Source organism: Vigna radiata, unplaced genomic scaffold (genome assembly GCF_000741045.1).
Source record: "Vigna radiata var. radiata cultivar VC1973A unplaced genomic scaffold, Vradiata_ver6 scaffold_86, whole genome shotgun sequence".
Classification (NCBI taxonomy): domain Eukaryota; kingdom Viridiplantae; phylum Streptophyta; class Magnoliopsida; order Fabales; family Fabaceae; genus Vigna; species Vigna radiata.
In genome coordinates, this window is record NW_014543269.1 from 881375 (window position 1) to 901161 (window position 19787).

At 31.2% G+C, this 19787-nt stretch overlaps 1 protein-coding gene across 1 annotated transcript; it reads right to left on the bottom strand.

Annotated features, from left to right (window-relative positions):
- Positions 1-317: 317 nt before the first annotated feature.
- Positions 318-3549, bottom strand: LOC106754248 (O-acyltransferase WSD1). Its single transcript, XM_014636250.2, has 5 exons — positions 3311-3549; positions 2668-3234; positions 1810-2163; positions 1524-1661; positions 318-633 (listed from the first exon to the last, which is right to left on the bottom strand). The coding sequence occupies exons 1-5, from the start codon at positions 3494-3496 to the stop codon at positions 481-483; spliced, it is 1398 nt and encodes a 465-aa protein (XP_014491736.1). The 5' UTR covers positions 3497-3549; the 3' UTR covers positions 318-480.
- Positions 3550-19787: the final 16238 nt, after the last annotated feature.

Sequence of the window (19787 nt, forward strand, 5' to 3'; positions counted from 1 at the left end):
TTTGACATGTCAAGTACTTTTACAATAATATACAGCACATGTAAATATTCTAATATTTACACTTACATATATTGCTTGATATTATAATTATACCTTTTCTTATTCCTTTAAACATTTTGTTTGAAGTTTGATTCGTATAAAAATCTTATTTCAATCTTTTTTATTTTATTTTACTCATTTCACTATGTGCATTTTATTTCTATAATATTTTTCTTATTCTGTTAAAATAGAATAATAAGAACAAAATCATATAAAATATAAAACTAAACAAATTTATATAAAAACCAAAATCAAAGTACAAATGTATCTCAAGGCCAAACATAATCGATTCAAGTAACACAATACATCAACTACTACCAGACCTGCATCACCTTCCTTGGAGATTCTTTATTCAATTTATTGTTTATTTTTCCACGCCACCTTCAAACTATGATATAAAACATTGTAGTACGACATAACTATGATGCTTCGATCTATAATCTACATTTTAGGTAATTTTTTTGCTGCTTCCAATATCATCTGCAGAGATATGTCGAAACATGACTTCAGTTGGTATTCATCTATGAAGCCTTCCTCTACGCCAAATCCAACTCTTAAATATCCCATGTAGCTTGTTATAGTCACTGTCATACTCTGTAAATCCATCACAAAACATCATAGTATCAATTAACATAGGACTACAATTTAGAGAATACAATAATCTCCAAACTTTATATTATTACGAACAGGGGTAACATGTATACTGAATCTCTCATCCAGTTATTATCTGAATTCGTATTTCATACAATATAATATATTAACTGAGTATAAATATAAATATGAATGATATATAATGTTTTAAATTAGATATATATAATAATAATATGTACATATCAGTCTCTGTGTTAGCTATGATACATGTTTTCGTTTTAAATTAATAATTAAACACTTTCAATTTACCTAACAAATTTATATAATTCTTATTTAATTCATATTGTAATCATAATCCACACTTTCATTTCTACTCTTTCATATAATTATTTGATATTTTACATAACTGTAATTTTTTCTTTATATTTAACATTGAAAACATAAAATATAAACTTTTTCATATTGAATAATTGATACTATTACATTTTATTTATTTTCATTTTTATTTCTTATAAAAGTTTATTTAATTAATATTTAAAACAATTCGGAGAAGGATAAGTTATATACTTTTTTTTATAGAGATGAAAATCAGATAAAAGATCAATCCTACTAAATCTGAATACGAAAATGAAAATAATTTTTTTCTTAAAAGATATAGTTCAAGTCATTTAGTATGGAGCAAGTATAAGATATTTGAATTAGTTTAGTGGACATATTAAATGCCTGTAAAGAAAGATTGACCTAGCAAATAATTAAAAGTTATATTTAATACCTACAATTTTTTATTTTGTCTTGCAAAATACCTTAGTTCATTTCTTAAAAGTAGGCCAATTTCAATCTTTTCATAATTAATTCTTTCTTATTGTATTGATTGAGTCTATGGGAAGAGAGACCTGAGATAAACCAACAGTCATGAAGTAGAAGCCTTTGATTGGATGATTAACCAAAGTCACTTTCTCTTCTGGCCCTACCATGTGTGATATGCTCAAACTTGCATTATTCATTATCTTATACATGTAGTTCGTAGCAGCCTGCAACACCAAGAAATTAATACAAACAATTCTGTCATTATTCAATTGAACTAAATACAATATGACAACATTAAACTTTAATAATGCTCAAACTTACAATATCGATTAAAGAGAATTGGTGCATTAATTAAACATGATTGTTTCAAACCTGGGGTCCTTTGATTTGGTTCAACAAGCGTAAAAGCACGCCAGTCAATGGTACTGCCAAAGAATTTCTCTGTCTGTTGATGTTTTTCTTAGCATCTAACACAAACTCAAGTGGGTTCAATTCTTTCTTGTCACTTAACATGGGCACTGGAACATGCATGAAGTGGAATCTGTTCCCCCAAGGTGCCTTAGAATTGGTAGCATGCATCTCCTTCGCTGATATGTAAGCCCTAATATTCCTGGTATTCAGCAACACTAATGCTGTAGTCTCAGCAGTTCTTGATCTGTGATTCTTTGCCTTCATGTACAGTTGAATACCAAAGAAAATTGCACCAACCAACACATCGTTTACGCTCTACATGTGAAAAAAATATCAATGATATAGTTGTTACAATAAGATGAGAGATGACCAATCGGATATGATTATGTACTGAGTCGAATGGATCGGATGGTTGGAACGAGGGAAAAAGCTTCCCAATCGATTGGACACGACAACAGTAGAACATAGTTAAAGCATAATCAACTTGGTAACTATTATTGATGAATGGATAATGTTAGTATTAATGATCATTGAAAAATAAATTAGCAAGTCCGATTATTTTAAAATCTATATATAGAAATTTAATTTCGAGGTAATAGATATTTTTTTATAATTAAACACTTTAGACCTCCAGAAAAAAATTATGACTTAAGCATATGTTTTACAGGTCACTTTTCTCAAACGGATCAGTCATCTGAACAGATCGAAAGTAAAAGTTCATTCAGACAGGAGTGTTGCATAGAAGTCATTCTGATCTTAATCCAGCATAATAATGAAAAGAAAAACAACACTTGATAAACTATAAAGTCTGAAACTTACCACTTTGAGTTTATTTTTGACTTCTTTAATGTTGTCCAAAGAGAGGGAAACATTTACTATACTCATTGGGCGAAACCCTACATCTTCATGCCCTGACCTTAATGGTGTCTGTTCATCTGGTATCAGGCTGTTTTTCAACAAACTCCAGCCAAAATCAAATGCACTCTTGAACACCATAGAGGCAGTTTGAGATAACTGTTTTGGCATGGCATTGGTGCTTGATGATGATTTGCTTGAAGGAAATTTGATTGGAACAGAAGGATTATCAGCACTTTGTACTATGGAAAGGAAAGTTGTCATGAAAGAGTAGCCATCTCCAAGTGCATGATGGAGCTTAAATATAAAAGTTCCTTCACATTTGCTCGTTGGATACTTAAATAAATGCAATTCCCAAAGTGGTTTATCCTCTCGTAACTGTTCCATAGCTATTTTTGACATGTATTCATCAAAACACTGGTCGTATAATTTGAGTGTTCCGTTGGTGGACGTAAACATAGGAATCTTGATGTGATCCTTTAGGTTAACATCAACTTGTTTCCAAACCTTTTTCCCATTCTTGTCAGCAACCTGTTCAAGTTATGCAGTAATAATATCAGATGATATTTTTCTTTCATATATAGATATAATAATAAATTATACGTACCATGATAGAAGAGAATCTGGAGCATATGGGAAGTAACTTGTTCTTAAGCAGAGGTTGAACTTTTGAGTCATCAATTGGAATCTCAGATTCAGCAACAGCAATGACAAACACGTTTATCAGAGTGCTGCTGAAGTAATCTGCCATAGGGCTAAGAGGAACTGGAACATCTTCCTCAAAGCAGTTCATCTTTTTCTCTTATATTTTCTTTTTTTTCTTTTGCAAACAAATGTGTATGTAAAATAAGCCAGGAAAGCACGAGTCTATTTCAGAGTCTTACGCTGTGGTATTTATAACCATGCGCCACCGTGCTATTTAAAAAGGAAAAAGTCTCTTTAACAACTTTTTTCTTTTTACAATTTTTAGATAATGCATACTTAACAATTTGTGATTGATCCGTTTTAAATATTCTTTTAGAATATATTCAAACAGACCAATAAAATTGTGACACGTATCCTGTTGTCAAAAAATTGTTAAAAAAGAGTTATTAAAATATTATTGTCCTCTAAAAATGCCACGTCAGTCATGCATTTAATCAAATTATGTATCATGTTTGAACGTGTGGATGGAAATGAACTTAATTCTAAGGTGGCTAGATTAAGCTGAAGCGCACATGTAATTCAAATTTCATGTGAATCATCACATCAGTGCTAAGTAAAATTAAGGAACTTTAATTTTATTTGGTAGGTGTGGAATTTTCTTTCTTTCTTTTTTTTTTATTTGAAAAAACATGCATGTATTGCAGCAGTTTCTCACTACCGCCATATTTCATGTCAATTATTAGATAATCAATTTTGAAAATATGGTTGATTAATTTTAAATTGTTTATAAACTAGTGTATACCCGTGTAACGTACGAGATTCTTTTAATAAATCTGATTTTAAATTTTTTTATTTAATCTTTTTAAATATTTTAGTATGAGTTTGTAATTGTTTTTAATATATATATAATTATATGTGGAATTAAACTACTTTTTCTTTTTATAATTTATGACCATATAAAGAAGATAGACCTATTTGGTATACTACATCTATTTGGTATCTTTGTTTTTCCAATTCTATCATTTTAATTACTATATTTTAAATTTAAATAATTATTCATAATAAAATAAAGTACTTTTCAGTTTTAACATTTTAGTAACTACTAATTAATGAAAAAAATAAAATTTATAATAACTTATTAAGACAAGTGTAATCCACGAACAATAAATAAATAAATAAATAAATAAATATATATATATATATATATATATATATATATATATATATATATATATATATATATATGGATTTATTAATTTACGTAAAATTTTTTTAGTTAGTATATTTTAGCAAAATGTACTAAATTTTAAGTTAAATGAAATTCCTATTAAAAAAAACATACTTTAAATTTAAAGATATTTTAATAATTTTAAAAGTTAATTTAAAATAAAAATATAAAAGGTAGTTATTATTAGTAGTTATTACTTTTTTTTATTTTATTATCTAAAAAATAACTATCTTTTATTTTATTTTTTATTCCTAATCAAACTTTTAATTGGTTTTAATTTTGTTTTTTTTTTAATCTTTGTCAGCAAAAAATAGTGCCAATTGCTAATGTGGTAGACTATAAAAATTTGATTACACCACTAGTGCAAAACGGGGTTAAGAACGCAGGTCATACGTCTCGATTTCCAGAAAACCGAAACATATGTAAAGGTGGTGGCATTTTTGCAATTTTAACGAACTTATACGCTTCGGTTGCAAGGGAACCGAAGCATAAAAGCCAAATTACCTCGGTTAAAAGCCAAACCGAGGCGTAATGTTCTGCCACTCTCCACCTAAAATTGGCTATCCAACTAACGACTTTTTGAAATTGCCTTACTGACTCAATTCTCTGACCAACCGAGGTAGAAAGGTTCTGTCGGAAAGGGGTAATTTACCGTAATCAGATTTCATTTTGAAAACACTTGGTCTTAGGTATCCTTTCTCGTTAGCCTTGGGTATCCTCAATTTTTTTTCTCTTCATCATGTGAAATCCAGAAGCTTGAAGCTTTTGCACTTTTTCTTCATCGCGGCAGACTCGGCGTTGGCGGTGAGGCACGACGAGGTCGCGGCAAGGGCATCCTGCAACGGTGGCGTTTCTGCGAGGGTTCAAACTCCAGCTTTTTTGTTCTCTCTTATATCATTTGTGTTAGTATGATATAAGAGCATTTCGAGCTCACGCGCATACTCCTCCACACTTCGTGTACCCTGAGTAAGTCGTTAGAGCTTAATCAAGAGGTCCCTATGGTAGTATGGAGGTACGCATCGCTGATACAACAAGTCCCGAAAATGTTCCAAAGAGCTCGTGCGTGAGTTCCTAGTGGTGTTAATGTTCATCCTAATTAGCCATTGCATAACGTATCCCTCTAAGGCTAGAGTAGCTAATTTTACACGCAAATTTTCGTCTACATTATACAAATTAAAAACTTGTTCTACTTTAGCTATCCAATCTAAAAATACAGTAGGCTCAACTCCTCCACACTCGTAGACACGCCACTTAAGAGAGGACTCCAAGATAAGTGTCAAAGAAGGACCGCCACTCGCTTTGTGCAAGATAAGGTCTGTCCAAAATGGACTAAAGAGACAAAAAACTATCTCTAAGAGGAATGCAAATTTGCAATTCAACTCAAATTGATTCAAAGGTGAGTATAAAGGAGACCCCCTAGCCTTCTTATATAGCCTTTGGAGTGAGTTTGGAGAATGAAATTAAGAGATCTAGGACTTGTAAGTCTCTAAGTTCGGAAAACAACTGTTGCACATCCCTTAGGTGTTTTGGAGTCCCACATTGCCTTATTCTTTTCATCCAAAAGGGTTTATAAGCCATCCAATTCTCCTAAAGTTCAAAACATGAAAGCTAGCTATGCTACCTTGTGCTACAAGCTAGGACACCCACTTCCTCTTCCTTTCTTTTAAGACCAAGCCATGGAGAGTCCCACATTGCTTGTGCTTAAAGGAAAATAAGGGTTTATAAGGTTTTATTCTACTAGAACTAACGAAAGAAAGTCAATGAGGCAAATATAAGCCTTTGAAACCTATTCTACTTTTTTTTTTGTACAAATGTGGAAAGAAGACAAGAAGTAAAATGATTACAATCGTTTGTTGGCGCCTCTACGACGGAGAATGTCTTGGTCTGTTAGAGTTTAGTGGCGGGGCATTGCATTATAGGGTTTCGATTTGGGCTTAGTTGGTATTGGGTTCCTATTGGCGTCTCAGAGTTGGTGATGACAACCTCCGCAATGCTCATCGCATCAAAACCCAAAAGCCTTTGATTCTTACAAAAGCTAAAAAGGTACTTTTTTATGTTATTTTGGGAGTGATTTTGAAGGTTTAATTAACGGTTTTGAAATATTGTGCAGAAAGGGCAACAACGATGGGAACCCCTCCGTAGGGTGTATGAGGCAGTGTTTGACTTTGTCAATCCACCGATAGGTTCAATCCTGCTGAGGTTTCAAGTTGTCGTTGATTACACCAAACATCCCTATCCCTTCTAAATGGAAGCTTGAAGCTACTTATGACACCAAACTAAAAGGTACTTTGATTCTGTCTTACAAAAGCCTTTGCAGTTTACAATCCTAAAAAAGTTTATGATGTTAAGACTGATGTAGTTGTTGTGCTGGTAGAATTGTTGATGGATGACAAGGCTGACATAACAAATGATGCACTTGTAGTGCTTGCTTCACTCCTTGGTTGCTCTGAGGGATTAGATAAGATAAGAAATAGTAAAGCATTGATGCCACTTCTTATTGATCTTCTGAGATTTGGTTCAATGAAAGGGAAGGAAAATTCAATAGCCCTTTTGCTTGGATTGTGCAAAGAAGAGGGAGAAGTGGTGGCAAGAAGACTCTTGGAAAATCCAAGAAGCATTCATTCTCTTCAAAGCTTGGCTTTTGATGGATCTTTGAGAATTAGAAGAAAAACAGATGCATTGCTCAAACTCCTCAATAGGTGTTGCTTTCAGCCTCATCATTCTTTTTGATGATGATATTCACATCACTTCACACTTGTATATTTTGTGAATGAAATTGGTATACTTCAAAAATAACTCATCATTTCTTGTTTACAAGTTTTGGTTTCAATCCTTTGGAGTTTTGCGCAAATGACTATCGACTAAGAAATAATCCTTGTCAAAAGAATATCTTATCTTTGTCTATCAAAAACTAAGAAAAAAATTAAAGACGATATTGTTATTGAGTAATCATTTCTTTTGTCTAAGTGGCTCATAATAATAAATTCTTTTAATGATTCGTTTGGATACAAAAATATTATAATTGTTGTGATTAATTAGGTCTTAAACCCCCTCTATTGTAGAAAGGTTGAGGAAAAAAATAAACCTCGATTCAACTACAAACCGAGACATGAGACTCCTTTATTGTCTTGATTCACTAGCAACCAAGACCAAAAGTCTAGCAAAAAAAAAAAGAGTAAAAAAGAAACACCCTCTACTACCTTGGTTGTATTTGAACCGAGACAAAAGCATATACATTTTTGCCTTGGTTCATAATCGAGGCAAAAATGGGTAGAATTTTTACTCTCTCAATATATAACTCGGTTTTGAAACCACTGTCTATGGACGAAAATAACCGTTGTGTTTCCTTTGACTGTACAGTGCAGAGACACATGCAATATTTTTATAAAATATGTTTTAAGTTTCTCATTTTGTTGATATCATCAATAACATCATACGGGCATCAACCTAATATAAACTTTTTTATATTTCTGTTAGCGGTTATATATAAACAGATAATAAATATTTTTGTTAAAATCACATAAATATATATAATAATCTGAATACAATTTTTAATATACAAATTTCACATTTGATTCGTTAACATTCAACCACTTAAAAGAAATGTTGACCAAAATTATTGCGGGAAAGAAACATAGCTACCCTAAGTTTGTCTCATACACACACATCTATGTCATAATTAATTAATATGATTTAGAATGAGAAACGAGAAAATAAAAAGAAAAGTATAATTCTAATATAAATAACGTTGAAATGTTCGTAGAGACGATAAATATCATAATGAAAAATAATGATTGGGATCGAACTCTAAAACACTATCATGTGAGAGTTAGTAATACTTAACATTTTTTTAGTATAGTATATTCAATGGTTTAGTAAGCGAGTCTCGTTAAAAATCAATTTTATATTGTTGTTATTTATTTTTCTTTAGTTATATGTAAAAGAGACTTTTTTTTTAATCAATGAATTATTTCTTTCATTTATTTGTACCAATTTTTGTGGAAACTTTTAAAATATATTTATTGTTTTTTTATTGGTTAATAAGATTCATAATAAATTGCTTCTTGAGTTGTTTAGTATGATAGAAAAAATTCATCTATAATAAATTCGATAATTGTTGATTTGTTGTAGCTTTTAAGTTTATAAATAGACTATGAAGCTTTTTCTTGAGGTGGAATAATAGGTTCAAAATTTTGTTTGGACTAAGGATATTAAAAAGTAAGGACTCTTAAATGATCTATCTTCTGTGGTTATAAGGTAAATGGTAGTTTGCAAATTATTAATATCCAATTGGAAAATAAAACTTATATGTTATATCTGACTTAGAAGTTTACTTATGGAAAAATGACTTATGTTGAACTCGTGTGCATTTGATTTCTTAAGTCTAAGTATCACAAATATTCTTTGACTCATCATCAATTTGGCATGATATTAACTATGTATATGATATTGTTCTTGAAATTACTTTTTGGACACTAGATAAGGGTGAGTGCATTAATGTTTGAAATGATAGTTAGTGTTCTAACATTTGCATACATACACTAGTGCAGCGAAGGGAAAGGACCGCAGTTGTTTTTGACTGTACGTTGCGATTTTAGAACCGCGGCATATACGGGCGAGGTAAAATGTTTGGGACTTTAGGTCGCGGTTCCAACCGCGGTAATAACCTGGGATATGACAGCGGTTCTTTCTTGAACCGCGGCCAAAACCCTTTTTTATTAATTTTCGGGTAACCTTTGGCCGTGGTTCCAACCGCAGTATAGACTTGCTAGAATCGCGGCCAAAACCCCCCCTTTTTTTTTTAATTTTCGTCTAACCTTTGGCTTCGGTTGTGGCTGAACCGAAGCCATAGGTAGGCTTTCTACCTCGGTTTTGGTCACAACCGCAACCTATTCTCCTGCAATTTTTTTTAATAGCAAGTTTGTTTTTGTGATATCCACTATCACAAAAAAAAAAAACCTGCATATCAAACAATCACATAATGTACACAAATTTAATAGATTCAACACAATAGTCAATATTTACATCACATAATGTACAAAGCCTAATAATTATAAATCAACATGTTCTAATGTATTTTAAATCTAATAACTATGAGCTATTATATAATGTAACTAAATGTTTTGCAATAGCTTTCCTCAGGAATGTAAGTGGCTTCTCAGGAATTGGAGTAGGAGTCTTGAATCTCTGCACGAGACAATTGATATTAATTAGTGTATATGAATTCCAAATGTTGGAGAAAATCAAAATTCATTAAATTTAAATATTATCGTTTCCCAGCCCTTGTGATATGGGCACAAATAGTGTGGGTCATCCAATACATTACATAGTATTCGCACTCATATGACCTATTTTGTGTGTTACACTACAATATATCATCACGGTTGTAAGTAATTAGTGAAAATCATTAAAACAAAACAACTATAAGAAAGTATGGCTTTAGCGAGAGGATTCCTTTATCTCCCAACCAACATCATACTTTCTGAAATAGAACTATATATAAAAAAAGGGTTTTAGCCTTCATTTATATAACAAAGAAAGTTCAAACACTGAGGTTCTTACCAATCAACTTATTGCCTAAGATGTGTGGGAGGAGACTCGTGCAATGAGCAGAACCACAAAGCATAACTCTCCTGTACAGAAATAACAAGTAGCTGTCAATGGCCTGAAATTCATAATAACTTAATTATTATATTTTCAAATCACATATGGAACTTTATTATGTTCACAAAGTTCACTTACCCATATATTTAAGGAATAAAGTTCATTTCATCATCACTTCTACCCTCATTACGTTGCGCAAATTGTATAAATTTTTCTACTCCTCTCTTGTACTCAGCACTAATTTGTGGTAAATTAATCCAATTTTGATCCTTACGTAAATATTCTTACTTATATATTCTACAAAATTACAATAGAAAAAAAATTATTCATCATTTAACGGCAAATTAAGGTTAATTCAATTCAATCTACAATCATTCAATAAAAATCATTGAAATAATCTCATATTCAACATAAAAATAACATTGTAAAATATAAAAAAATAAACTTTAAAATCATACCATCATACAAAATTATACAATCATACAAAATTATTCAATCATAGAAATTTGTATGATCATTCAATCACATATTCAATCATACAATACAATCTTATTGAAAAGTAAACTTTAAACATTAATATAAGAACCTGATAGTGTGAAAAGTCAATAACGATGGACAACCCGTGATCAAAACGTTAGAAAATTCAACTCTAAGAAATTCAAACCTACACAAATATACAAACAAATATTAGTTTTAGAAATAAAAACATCAAGACGGAATTTACCTCTTAGGGGAAAAATCGGAAAAACCAAATCAAAAAGACGTTTCGAACGATTTTGAACGGATAAAAATCTTCCTCAATGTTGAAAATAGCCACGACACCAAACAAAGACAAGTGTAAACGGTGAAAATGGATGGAAAATGGAAGCATACTGCAATGTCGCATGCTAGGAAGGAAGAATGGAGGCTCTCTGTGAAACTGCGCGAGGAAGACGACAATGTTCCTTTTGCATTTCTTTTTTTTAACCTACGAAAGGTTACTACCTCGGTTCATTAAGTAATCGAGGTAATAAAGAGGATATGGCCTCGGTTCCTAACTTAACCAAGGCCTATTCTCATAAAAAAAAATTAAAATTGATCTGAAATGGAAATTTTGAAACTTTTTTCACACTTTATACCACGGTTCCCCGCCCAAACGAGGCCTATTCTCTTAAATATTTAAAATTTGTTGAGATCAGGGAATTGGTCGCGGTTCCCCAAACAACCGCGGTCTATTCCTTGACGCTCTACCTGCCCATTTATTGCAAGAGTGCCACGTGGGAAAAGTCAGAGGGGTTTTATGTCGCGGTTCCAAGGGGAATCGCAGTCTATTCGCTAACCTTTATGGTGTTCAGACTGCAGCAGAGAATGTCAGAATTTTGAAGGGACAATAGGTCGCGGTTCCCCTCAGAACCGTAGTCTATTCCTTGACGCTTTATTCCCTGGTCTATTCCCTAACCTTTATGGTGTTCAGACTGCAGTAGGAAATGTCAGAATTTTTGCAGGGACAATAGGTCGCGGTTCCTCTCAGAATCGCGACCTATTCCCTTGCAAATTTATTTCAGGACTGACTTGGCGGGAATATAATAAATATTCAATGTTGCATGATAAGTTAAATAATAAATATTTGATTGAAACTTCAATTATATAATATGAAATTCATTATAGAACTTCGTACAAATAAATAAGTTTACCATTCATTTTTTCTTTTTTTGGTGTTTTGGTTCCCACTTGGAATAATCATATATATTATGTATGTATGTGAGCAAATGATTAGGTAGATCTTCTTACAAGGATTCTTATAAAAGATGGTAAGAGTGGAATGTAACATCCCAAAAATATAGCCTTAAACTATACTTAAGAGTTCTTACATTTATAATAAAATAGAACAGTTACAGGGAAAATAAAGTTAATTTAGAGTTTTCCTAAAATAACCATAAATTTAAAACTTTAGAAGATAACCTATACAACTATTGTTACAAGTACAAATCGAACAATCATACAAATCAAGTACAAACCAAACGGTCCTAAACTAATACAAAGAATTACAAGGCCGAACAGTCTTACTCTAGAAGAAGTTGTCTTCTCTTTCCAGCGCCTGCTCCAACGTACCTTTGCACCCTCTGCTCACACTCACAGGGTGATCATTGCAGTGACAAGGACGATCGAACATACAACATAACAAGACAGGAAATAAGGGTAAGCTAGTATAATTTAATTAACTAATGCTAACATACAATTCATACAAGTAGATGATAAAATCATACGTACACAGAAATCATTCAAACATATTATGACTGACCACTTTACACTAACTGTGCGGACTAGTATGAATATGAGTTATGGTCGTTCGTGCACCCATGGGTTGTAATCTTGGAAAAACCATCAGTAGTACCGCAACATGGAAAAACCCTTAAGCTTCTCACACGAGGTTAGCCTGTTATACCTCACCTTAGGTCAAGGTATTACATACCGCCCAGGCTAGGGCCTCTAGCTATTCCCACCAAATGCGCCACCTTTCTCTACTTGAGACTCGGTGACCATTGGAATGTCAGGATGAACGCCAATACTAAGTTATCCTTATTCATACTTTTACCACACATTGAAACCAACCACTAAGACATTCCTCGTAGGAATTCTCTTTAATAAATATCACATCATACTTCCACATTTCATCAGAATCATCATGTCATACTTCCTCATACATAACATATTTAATTAAAATTACACAAACGGTAAAACCATTCCCATTAATAAATAAGACCGAGAAGAAGAGATTATAAAATCTTTGTACAATACCAAACAGGAAATCACTCCCTATATATGAATATGACTGAATGGTCATTTGAAAGTAAGACTCACGCATGAACCGAGAACTTAAACCGAACACTTCTTAACTTAGGTCAAACTCCAGGGGCTTGGCCGAACGCTGTTGGTTTAGGCCGAACACTATTGGCTTATACCGAATACTACTAGTTTAGGCCGAACACTTTTGGTTTAGGTCGAACGCCATTAGAATCGAATACAATTACAAGAATAATTATTACGAAGGGACCAAGTGCTAGTACAAGACCGAACACTTCTAAGACAGTACATGACCGAGTGGTCATAAACAGATAAGACCTATAACAGATCGAACGCTATACTGAATTGGATAGTATCATAGGACCGATCGATCATTAACTGAAATTCCATCATAACAGAACTCAGTTAAGACCTAGCACCGGGCATTACTAATAAATCACCCACACACCTAAGACTGAATGGTCATTAATAGGTAAAGTCTCATAGAGGCTAAACACAATTAAGACCGAACACCAGTACTAGAACAAGTACTAGTATAGGACTGTTCGGTCATTAACTAGAACTCTACATGAGTAGAATCCTTTTAAGGCCGAACACCAGGGAAAGGCCAAACGGTCAATGAAAGACTTTCAGCGAACTGCATAATTTTGTAGAATGACTGCAGAATTATGATCAATACCAAACCTTACCAATTTTACTACATTCTTCCAATTTCTAATCCTCCAAACTTATTACACATAATCTTATACACTTCCATATGATCCTCTAAACATTCCTTACAGTAATTAAAGAGTTTCATCTCCGATTTGAAAGACAATTCTGCAGAATCATGAACTCAATGACCGATAGTCAGATTTTCTTAGTTTGATACATTTAAGAGTTACTCAAGGGCTCTAATTACTCCTACACAACTCGTTCGTATTTCTTCTACATATCAAAACTACCTCGAATACCACATTCCCCATTTTTACCATTTCACTTTCTCACATTTCTCTCGGCCATGAATCAAAATCAAGCAGAAAACATTTCAACATGAACACATCATACACCATTAATACCAAACACCCAATTCATTCAATTTCACATACATGCAACATCATCAAATAACATATTCATGCACCCAAACAAATTAATTAAATTAGCTAGCTTCTCTTACCTCTTAACTGGACCAAACAACTTTACTACTTCAGAGATTTGCTCTCAACAACGAGAAATCTTAAGAATCTACAATTCACCGATTTATGGGAAGGGTTCAACCAAAGGACCAGAAATGTGATCAGAATTGGGAAAGGAACACTGATGAACACATGCAACCAAAAACTTGGCCTTCGTGTGTCTAAAAAGTTCAAGAATCTAAGAAGACGAGACTTACCAACTCTAAACAAGATCTTGATCAGTTGAAATTGAAGATCTTGATTCTCAAATTGCTTTAGACTATGGCTGTTTGAGGAAGAGGTGAAAGGAGAAGAAGATTTTCAAGAAAGAAGGAGGAGGAAAGAAACATTAGAAGGTTGGAGAGAATGAATGCATGCAGAGAAAGTAGCCCGAAAATTAAAAAATTGGACTTATATACTATTACTGAAACTTCTCAGCATATACTTGTCTCTGTATTTTAAAACATCTATCTCTTTTACACATGTCATTCTTAGGATTGACAATGGAATAATCATATATATTATATTTGTATGTGAATAAATGATCAGATAAATGTTTTATAAGGTTTCTTAAAAAAAATGTGAAAGTAACATTGAAACTATCCATTATAGAAACGATATATTAGGATTTTATATATGTTTATTTTGGAAATCTTCCTGGAAATGTAATAGTAATGTTTCTTAAGAAATTTATGATATAAAATTAATATTTTGTAATGACATTAATAAGTTGAATCATGTACATATTTGTATAAAGTTGCATCATTCTTTTCATAAAATATTTGTTGATTCATCAAAATAAATTTAATTAAAATCTTAAAATACATATAATTAAGGACAAATTCCCTTTGAAATGTGTTTGAGCTAATTTTTTGTATTTATTAAAGTAGACCAATATTAGAAAATTCAACACTGAAATTGATTAAAAGTAAATGTCAAAATATAACAAAGAAAAAGTGTTCCACATATTTATGTTAGTTAAACATCTATTTGTTTGCTTAGTCTCACGTTAAGTTGGAAAGCTAGCATTGTTTTGGAAAAAAAGTATGAAGTCAAGAGTATCTAAAAATCAAACTGATTTTTTATTACTATTGTATAAAAAATACTGAACATATAAATTAAAATCATAAAATATATATTCAAATTACACCAAGTTTTACATTTAAAAGAAATAAAGGTAAGTTTTTATTGAAACACTAAATTTAGTAAAAGCATTTTAACAGTGACGTATTTATTGTAGAGAAACATTTATATTACATATCTTGTAGAACTTACATGAACCCATTCACCAAACCTTTTTTGGAAAGAAAATGTCTCCAAACGTATTGCTAAAAAAGGCAAATGGTTAGTCTAAATATAATAACAAAGGTATGAAAATAATTTATTTGATTAATACATATACCTATAAAATGTGGGCAGACAAACATTTCTAGAAGATCTATAGATTCACGCCTTCTAACGTCGTAAAATATAATAAATGTTTGCTTAAAAATATTGCACATTAAAAATAAATAAAACAAGTGAAAAGATGTGTTAGCAATGAATACATTGTACTGTCAATGTCATTTCAATATGATACATATGACCCACATTATCCCGTGATCAAGTTTTGATTTGCTAAAAAAAGCAAATTCTAATTTTTTTGAATTTAAAATCTTTCTTTTGATAAAAAATTATTTTCCTGTAAAATAATTATTTTCTCATTAAAAAGTATGTGGTAGTAATTGAAGTATTAATTAATATATATAGATAGATAGATATGATCATTTTTGCATGATAATGCATTAGGTAATTAGTGACAACACTTGCATAGTATTCAGTAGCAATTTGTCTTAAGTTATTCATTAATAAATTAATTGCAACTCATCTTTCCTAATTCATATAATAAATTAACATAAACTCATAAAAAGATAAAGAATTTCATGGTCATGTGTTTGTTTAGTGAAGGTGGTGATGGAATGTTTAATGCAGAAAACATTTATATTATGGAAAACTCTTTGTGTCAATTTATACCAGTATATCTACTTTGCTTTCAACTAATTAACTTACACATTTATCGTAGAGGTTCTTGCTATTACATTTGAGATTTATTTTTATTTTTTACATATTTAAGTGTGTTTGCATCTCCCATTGATAAGAGTCATATCAGAATATAAATTATTTAACATATGAAAAATAACATTTAGGTAGAGTTGAATATCCTCAATTTTTAAATCATGAAAGATTCATCAAAAACAAAAATTCAGTAAATGACTCTAATTATAAGTTCATAAGAAAAGTACAACTATAGAATAAGAATATAAAATAAATAAGAAGAATTTTATAACATAACAAGATGGAACAAGAAGTAAAAAATAATTATTATTTAAAAATGCATAGTGAATATATAAAATAAATAAATGATACATTTAAGAGGTAAAATGAATCTTTTTAATTTAACGAGTTTTATAATTTTTTCATCAATTTATTTAGATTTTATTATTATTTTTATATATTCTTGAATTTTTTATATAATATCCACAGAAAATTTCATTGTTTACTTAAAATTAATATATATATATATATATATATATATATATATATATANANANAGAGAGAGAGAGAGAGAGAGAGAGAGATTAAGTTTTAGACTAAACATGATTAAAAAAAGTTTATGGAACTCGTGGATTATATTTTTAGATTTTTTTTTTGTTTTACATAAGTAAATTTCAAAATTATGAATATGAATAAAGCTGGGATTTAAAACATTATTTTCCAAAAAAAAAACATTTCAAAATATATAAAATAAAATTCACTATCATAAGTAGTACATACAAGATCCTCCAACTAATTAAAGTATGTGACATAGGAAAGACATTTGTGGTGGAAAAGTATTCAGTGAATTATTGGAAGCTTACAACTTCCTTCTTATTAATCAACAACTGCTACAACTAAAACCTTTTTGTCCTCACTTGTGAAAATGGAAATAATAATAATAATAATAATAATAGCATTTAATATTTTTCAAGTAGAACCTGCACAGAAAAATACGTAAGCACCACAAATAAGTGAGTTAGTTTAAGAAATATGTAATATTAACTTTTCTATACAATATTTTTAAATTTATTTTGTTTAATGATAAAATCGTATAATATGAATACAACTAGCTAAAATAAATAAACATCAATTTTAAAACTAAAATTTACGTATGTGAAACATTGATTTATAATGTTTTAATTTTATTAAATAGTCACATTTAAAAATCAATACGTAATTATTATAAAAATAAAATTACAAATAATAGCTTATATGAAGCTGGTTCAGCCATCTTATTTGCAAGATATCAAGATGCTCAAACTTGTGAGTAAAACAATAAAAAAAAAACACAATTAGATCATTTACTTAATTCGTTTATCATTTCATGCATTTATTTGTTTAAACTAGAGAAAATCGTTTTCTGGATAAACAAGAGCAAAAAGAAATTAAAAAATTATTAATTTTGAATTTATTGCTGTGTACAACCACAATTCCACCTTTGTTACGACTCGTCAACATATCTGTTAGAAAAAAAAATGGATTATCGTGTTTAATTCAAACGAAATTAGTTCTGATGTATGATATTTGATGTATGATATTTGGGTGTTGCTTCCTATATCTTCCGTTTGTTTCCTCCACTTCTATGTTTCCTCTTTTACCCTTCATTCTATTTTTTTATTTCTATTTTATCCTTTCAATAAAAATTTATTTTAGGATTAAAATTTTATAATTTTTACTCACTTTTCCTACATAATTTTCATTTTTTGTTTTGTTTATGTTTTCATTCTTACTCTTTCGTGATCATTTTTACTCTTTCGCAATGGAATTCTTTCTCTTATCTGATGTGAGAGTGTGGTGAGTGAGAGATTAGTGAAGAAAAGAATTGTTATAAGGAGTTATAAAGTTCAATTATCTCCGTTGTTTGAAGGTAACGGTACATGAAAGCTTTTAAGAAAAAGTATGTGAATAAACAACAGGTACATAATCCTAAATTCGTGAAACATTCCTTAAACGAATATGAACATTCGTGGACGGATGTCAACATCCATTTAAGATAAAACAGATGTTAAACATTCTTTTCAAGTCATTGCACCATCCACCTCCACCAAACTAACTAAACTGCATCTGAATTCAATCTTGCATATCTTTTAGTCTCAAGAGCATGTTTCACCTGTATCAAACAGAACATACAAGCCAAATAATGAAACTAGGCCTCCACGCCTCTGCTCATACACTCTTACTAATACCTAGACCTTCGAGACATTCAACATCCAATCCATGGTTCCATGCGCTCTAAGCAGCGTGAAATTCCATACTAATCAGCTCTGGATTGCCCAGCGCGGGAAGAGAGGATGATGCCAACAATAAGACCATACAACGCCAATGCCTCGGCAAAGATGAGAATCAAAATCATCCCAACAAAAAGCTTTGGCTGTTGGGCATTTTCTCTACAAAGAACAGTCCATTTTCAGTATGGCAAATTCAATAAATTGCAATAGAGATTATACGAATTTATCCGGTAGGAGTGAAACATTCTCAGTGAACATGCAGTCAAAACAGTGAAAGCACTAGCAGCAATGGTGATACTGGCATTAGATAATTTTTAGACTTAAAATTCAATCGACAATAGAAAAGTGCTGATGTATATCCCAAATTGTGCCTTGTCATGCCATAATAGTTGTTTCTCCCTTGTAGACTACACATAACAAATTGAAAATCAATTTTATCTATAAAGAAGTCTGCTGCTGTGGACCAGACTAACTACCAGCATCTTCGGATACAAATTTGAAGGACTCAACCATGTTTAAGAACAAAAACATGACCTCGTAGTGAAGATTTTTTTCATCATTAATTAGTTAAAATTTATTATGCACCAAAATGCATGTTAGACTACAAGAGAAAAAACAGAACAAAAAATAGTTTTTCCATTGGGTTGAGAAATCAATGCCTTTGAATAAACAACTTCATCAAGCACTATACATAAATGAAACTAAGCCTCTACCCCTCTGCTCATACACAACAGAAACCAAAAGCCCATCTCCTCCAACAGATTCACGATACAGAAAACACTTTCGATTTAATTCAGTGGTACAGAGAAATGCCCATGAACAACCAACAAAAAATAATAAGAAGAAAATGGAAAAGATTGAATCTTTATTTCTGGGTTCAGTGAATTCTAAAGTGAATTTAAGCCCCAAAACAGAAAAAGAAAGACAAAAATAGAGAGAATAAAAAACCCAAATTTCCCACAATTTTAAGATGCCACTCAAACTTAATCCATCCAACTAGAAGAAAGAAAGTGACTTGGGAGCAAGAAAAACTGAAGGGTCACAATTATCGGCATAAAATTTCAATGAAAAAATTAAGTCAACAATATTCGAAAAAATTAAATAACAGAAAAAAGAAAAAAGAAAGGTCGCATGCGTCTTTTGGCATTGAAACAAACAGAGACAGCAGAAATTGCAATTGCAATTTACTCTAGCTGCTCCTAAGGTCAGAGAGGGTTTATGGGAGGTGCAAGGGTTTAAAAAAATGGATATTTTTGGAATAAAGAAAATAATAAAAAGGTGTATAGAGTATTTGGGGTGGTGAGGGAGCAACTCTCTCAACAAAGTTCAAAACCCCAAACAAACTGAGGCCCATTAACAAGCAAA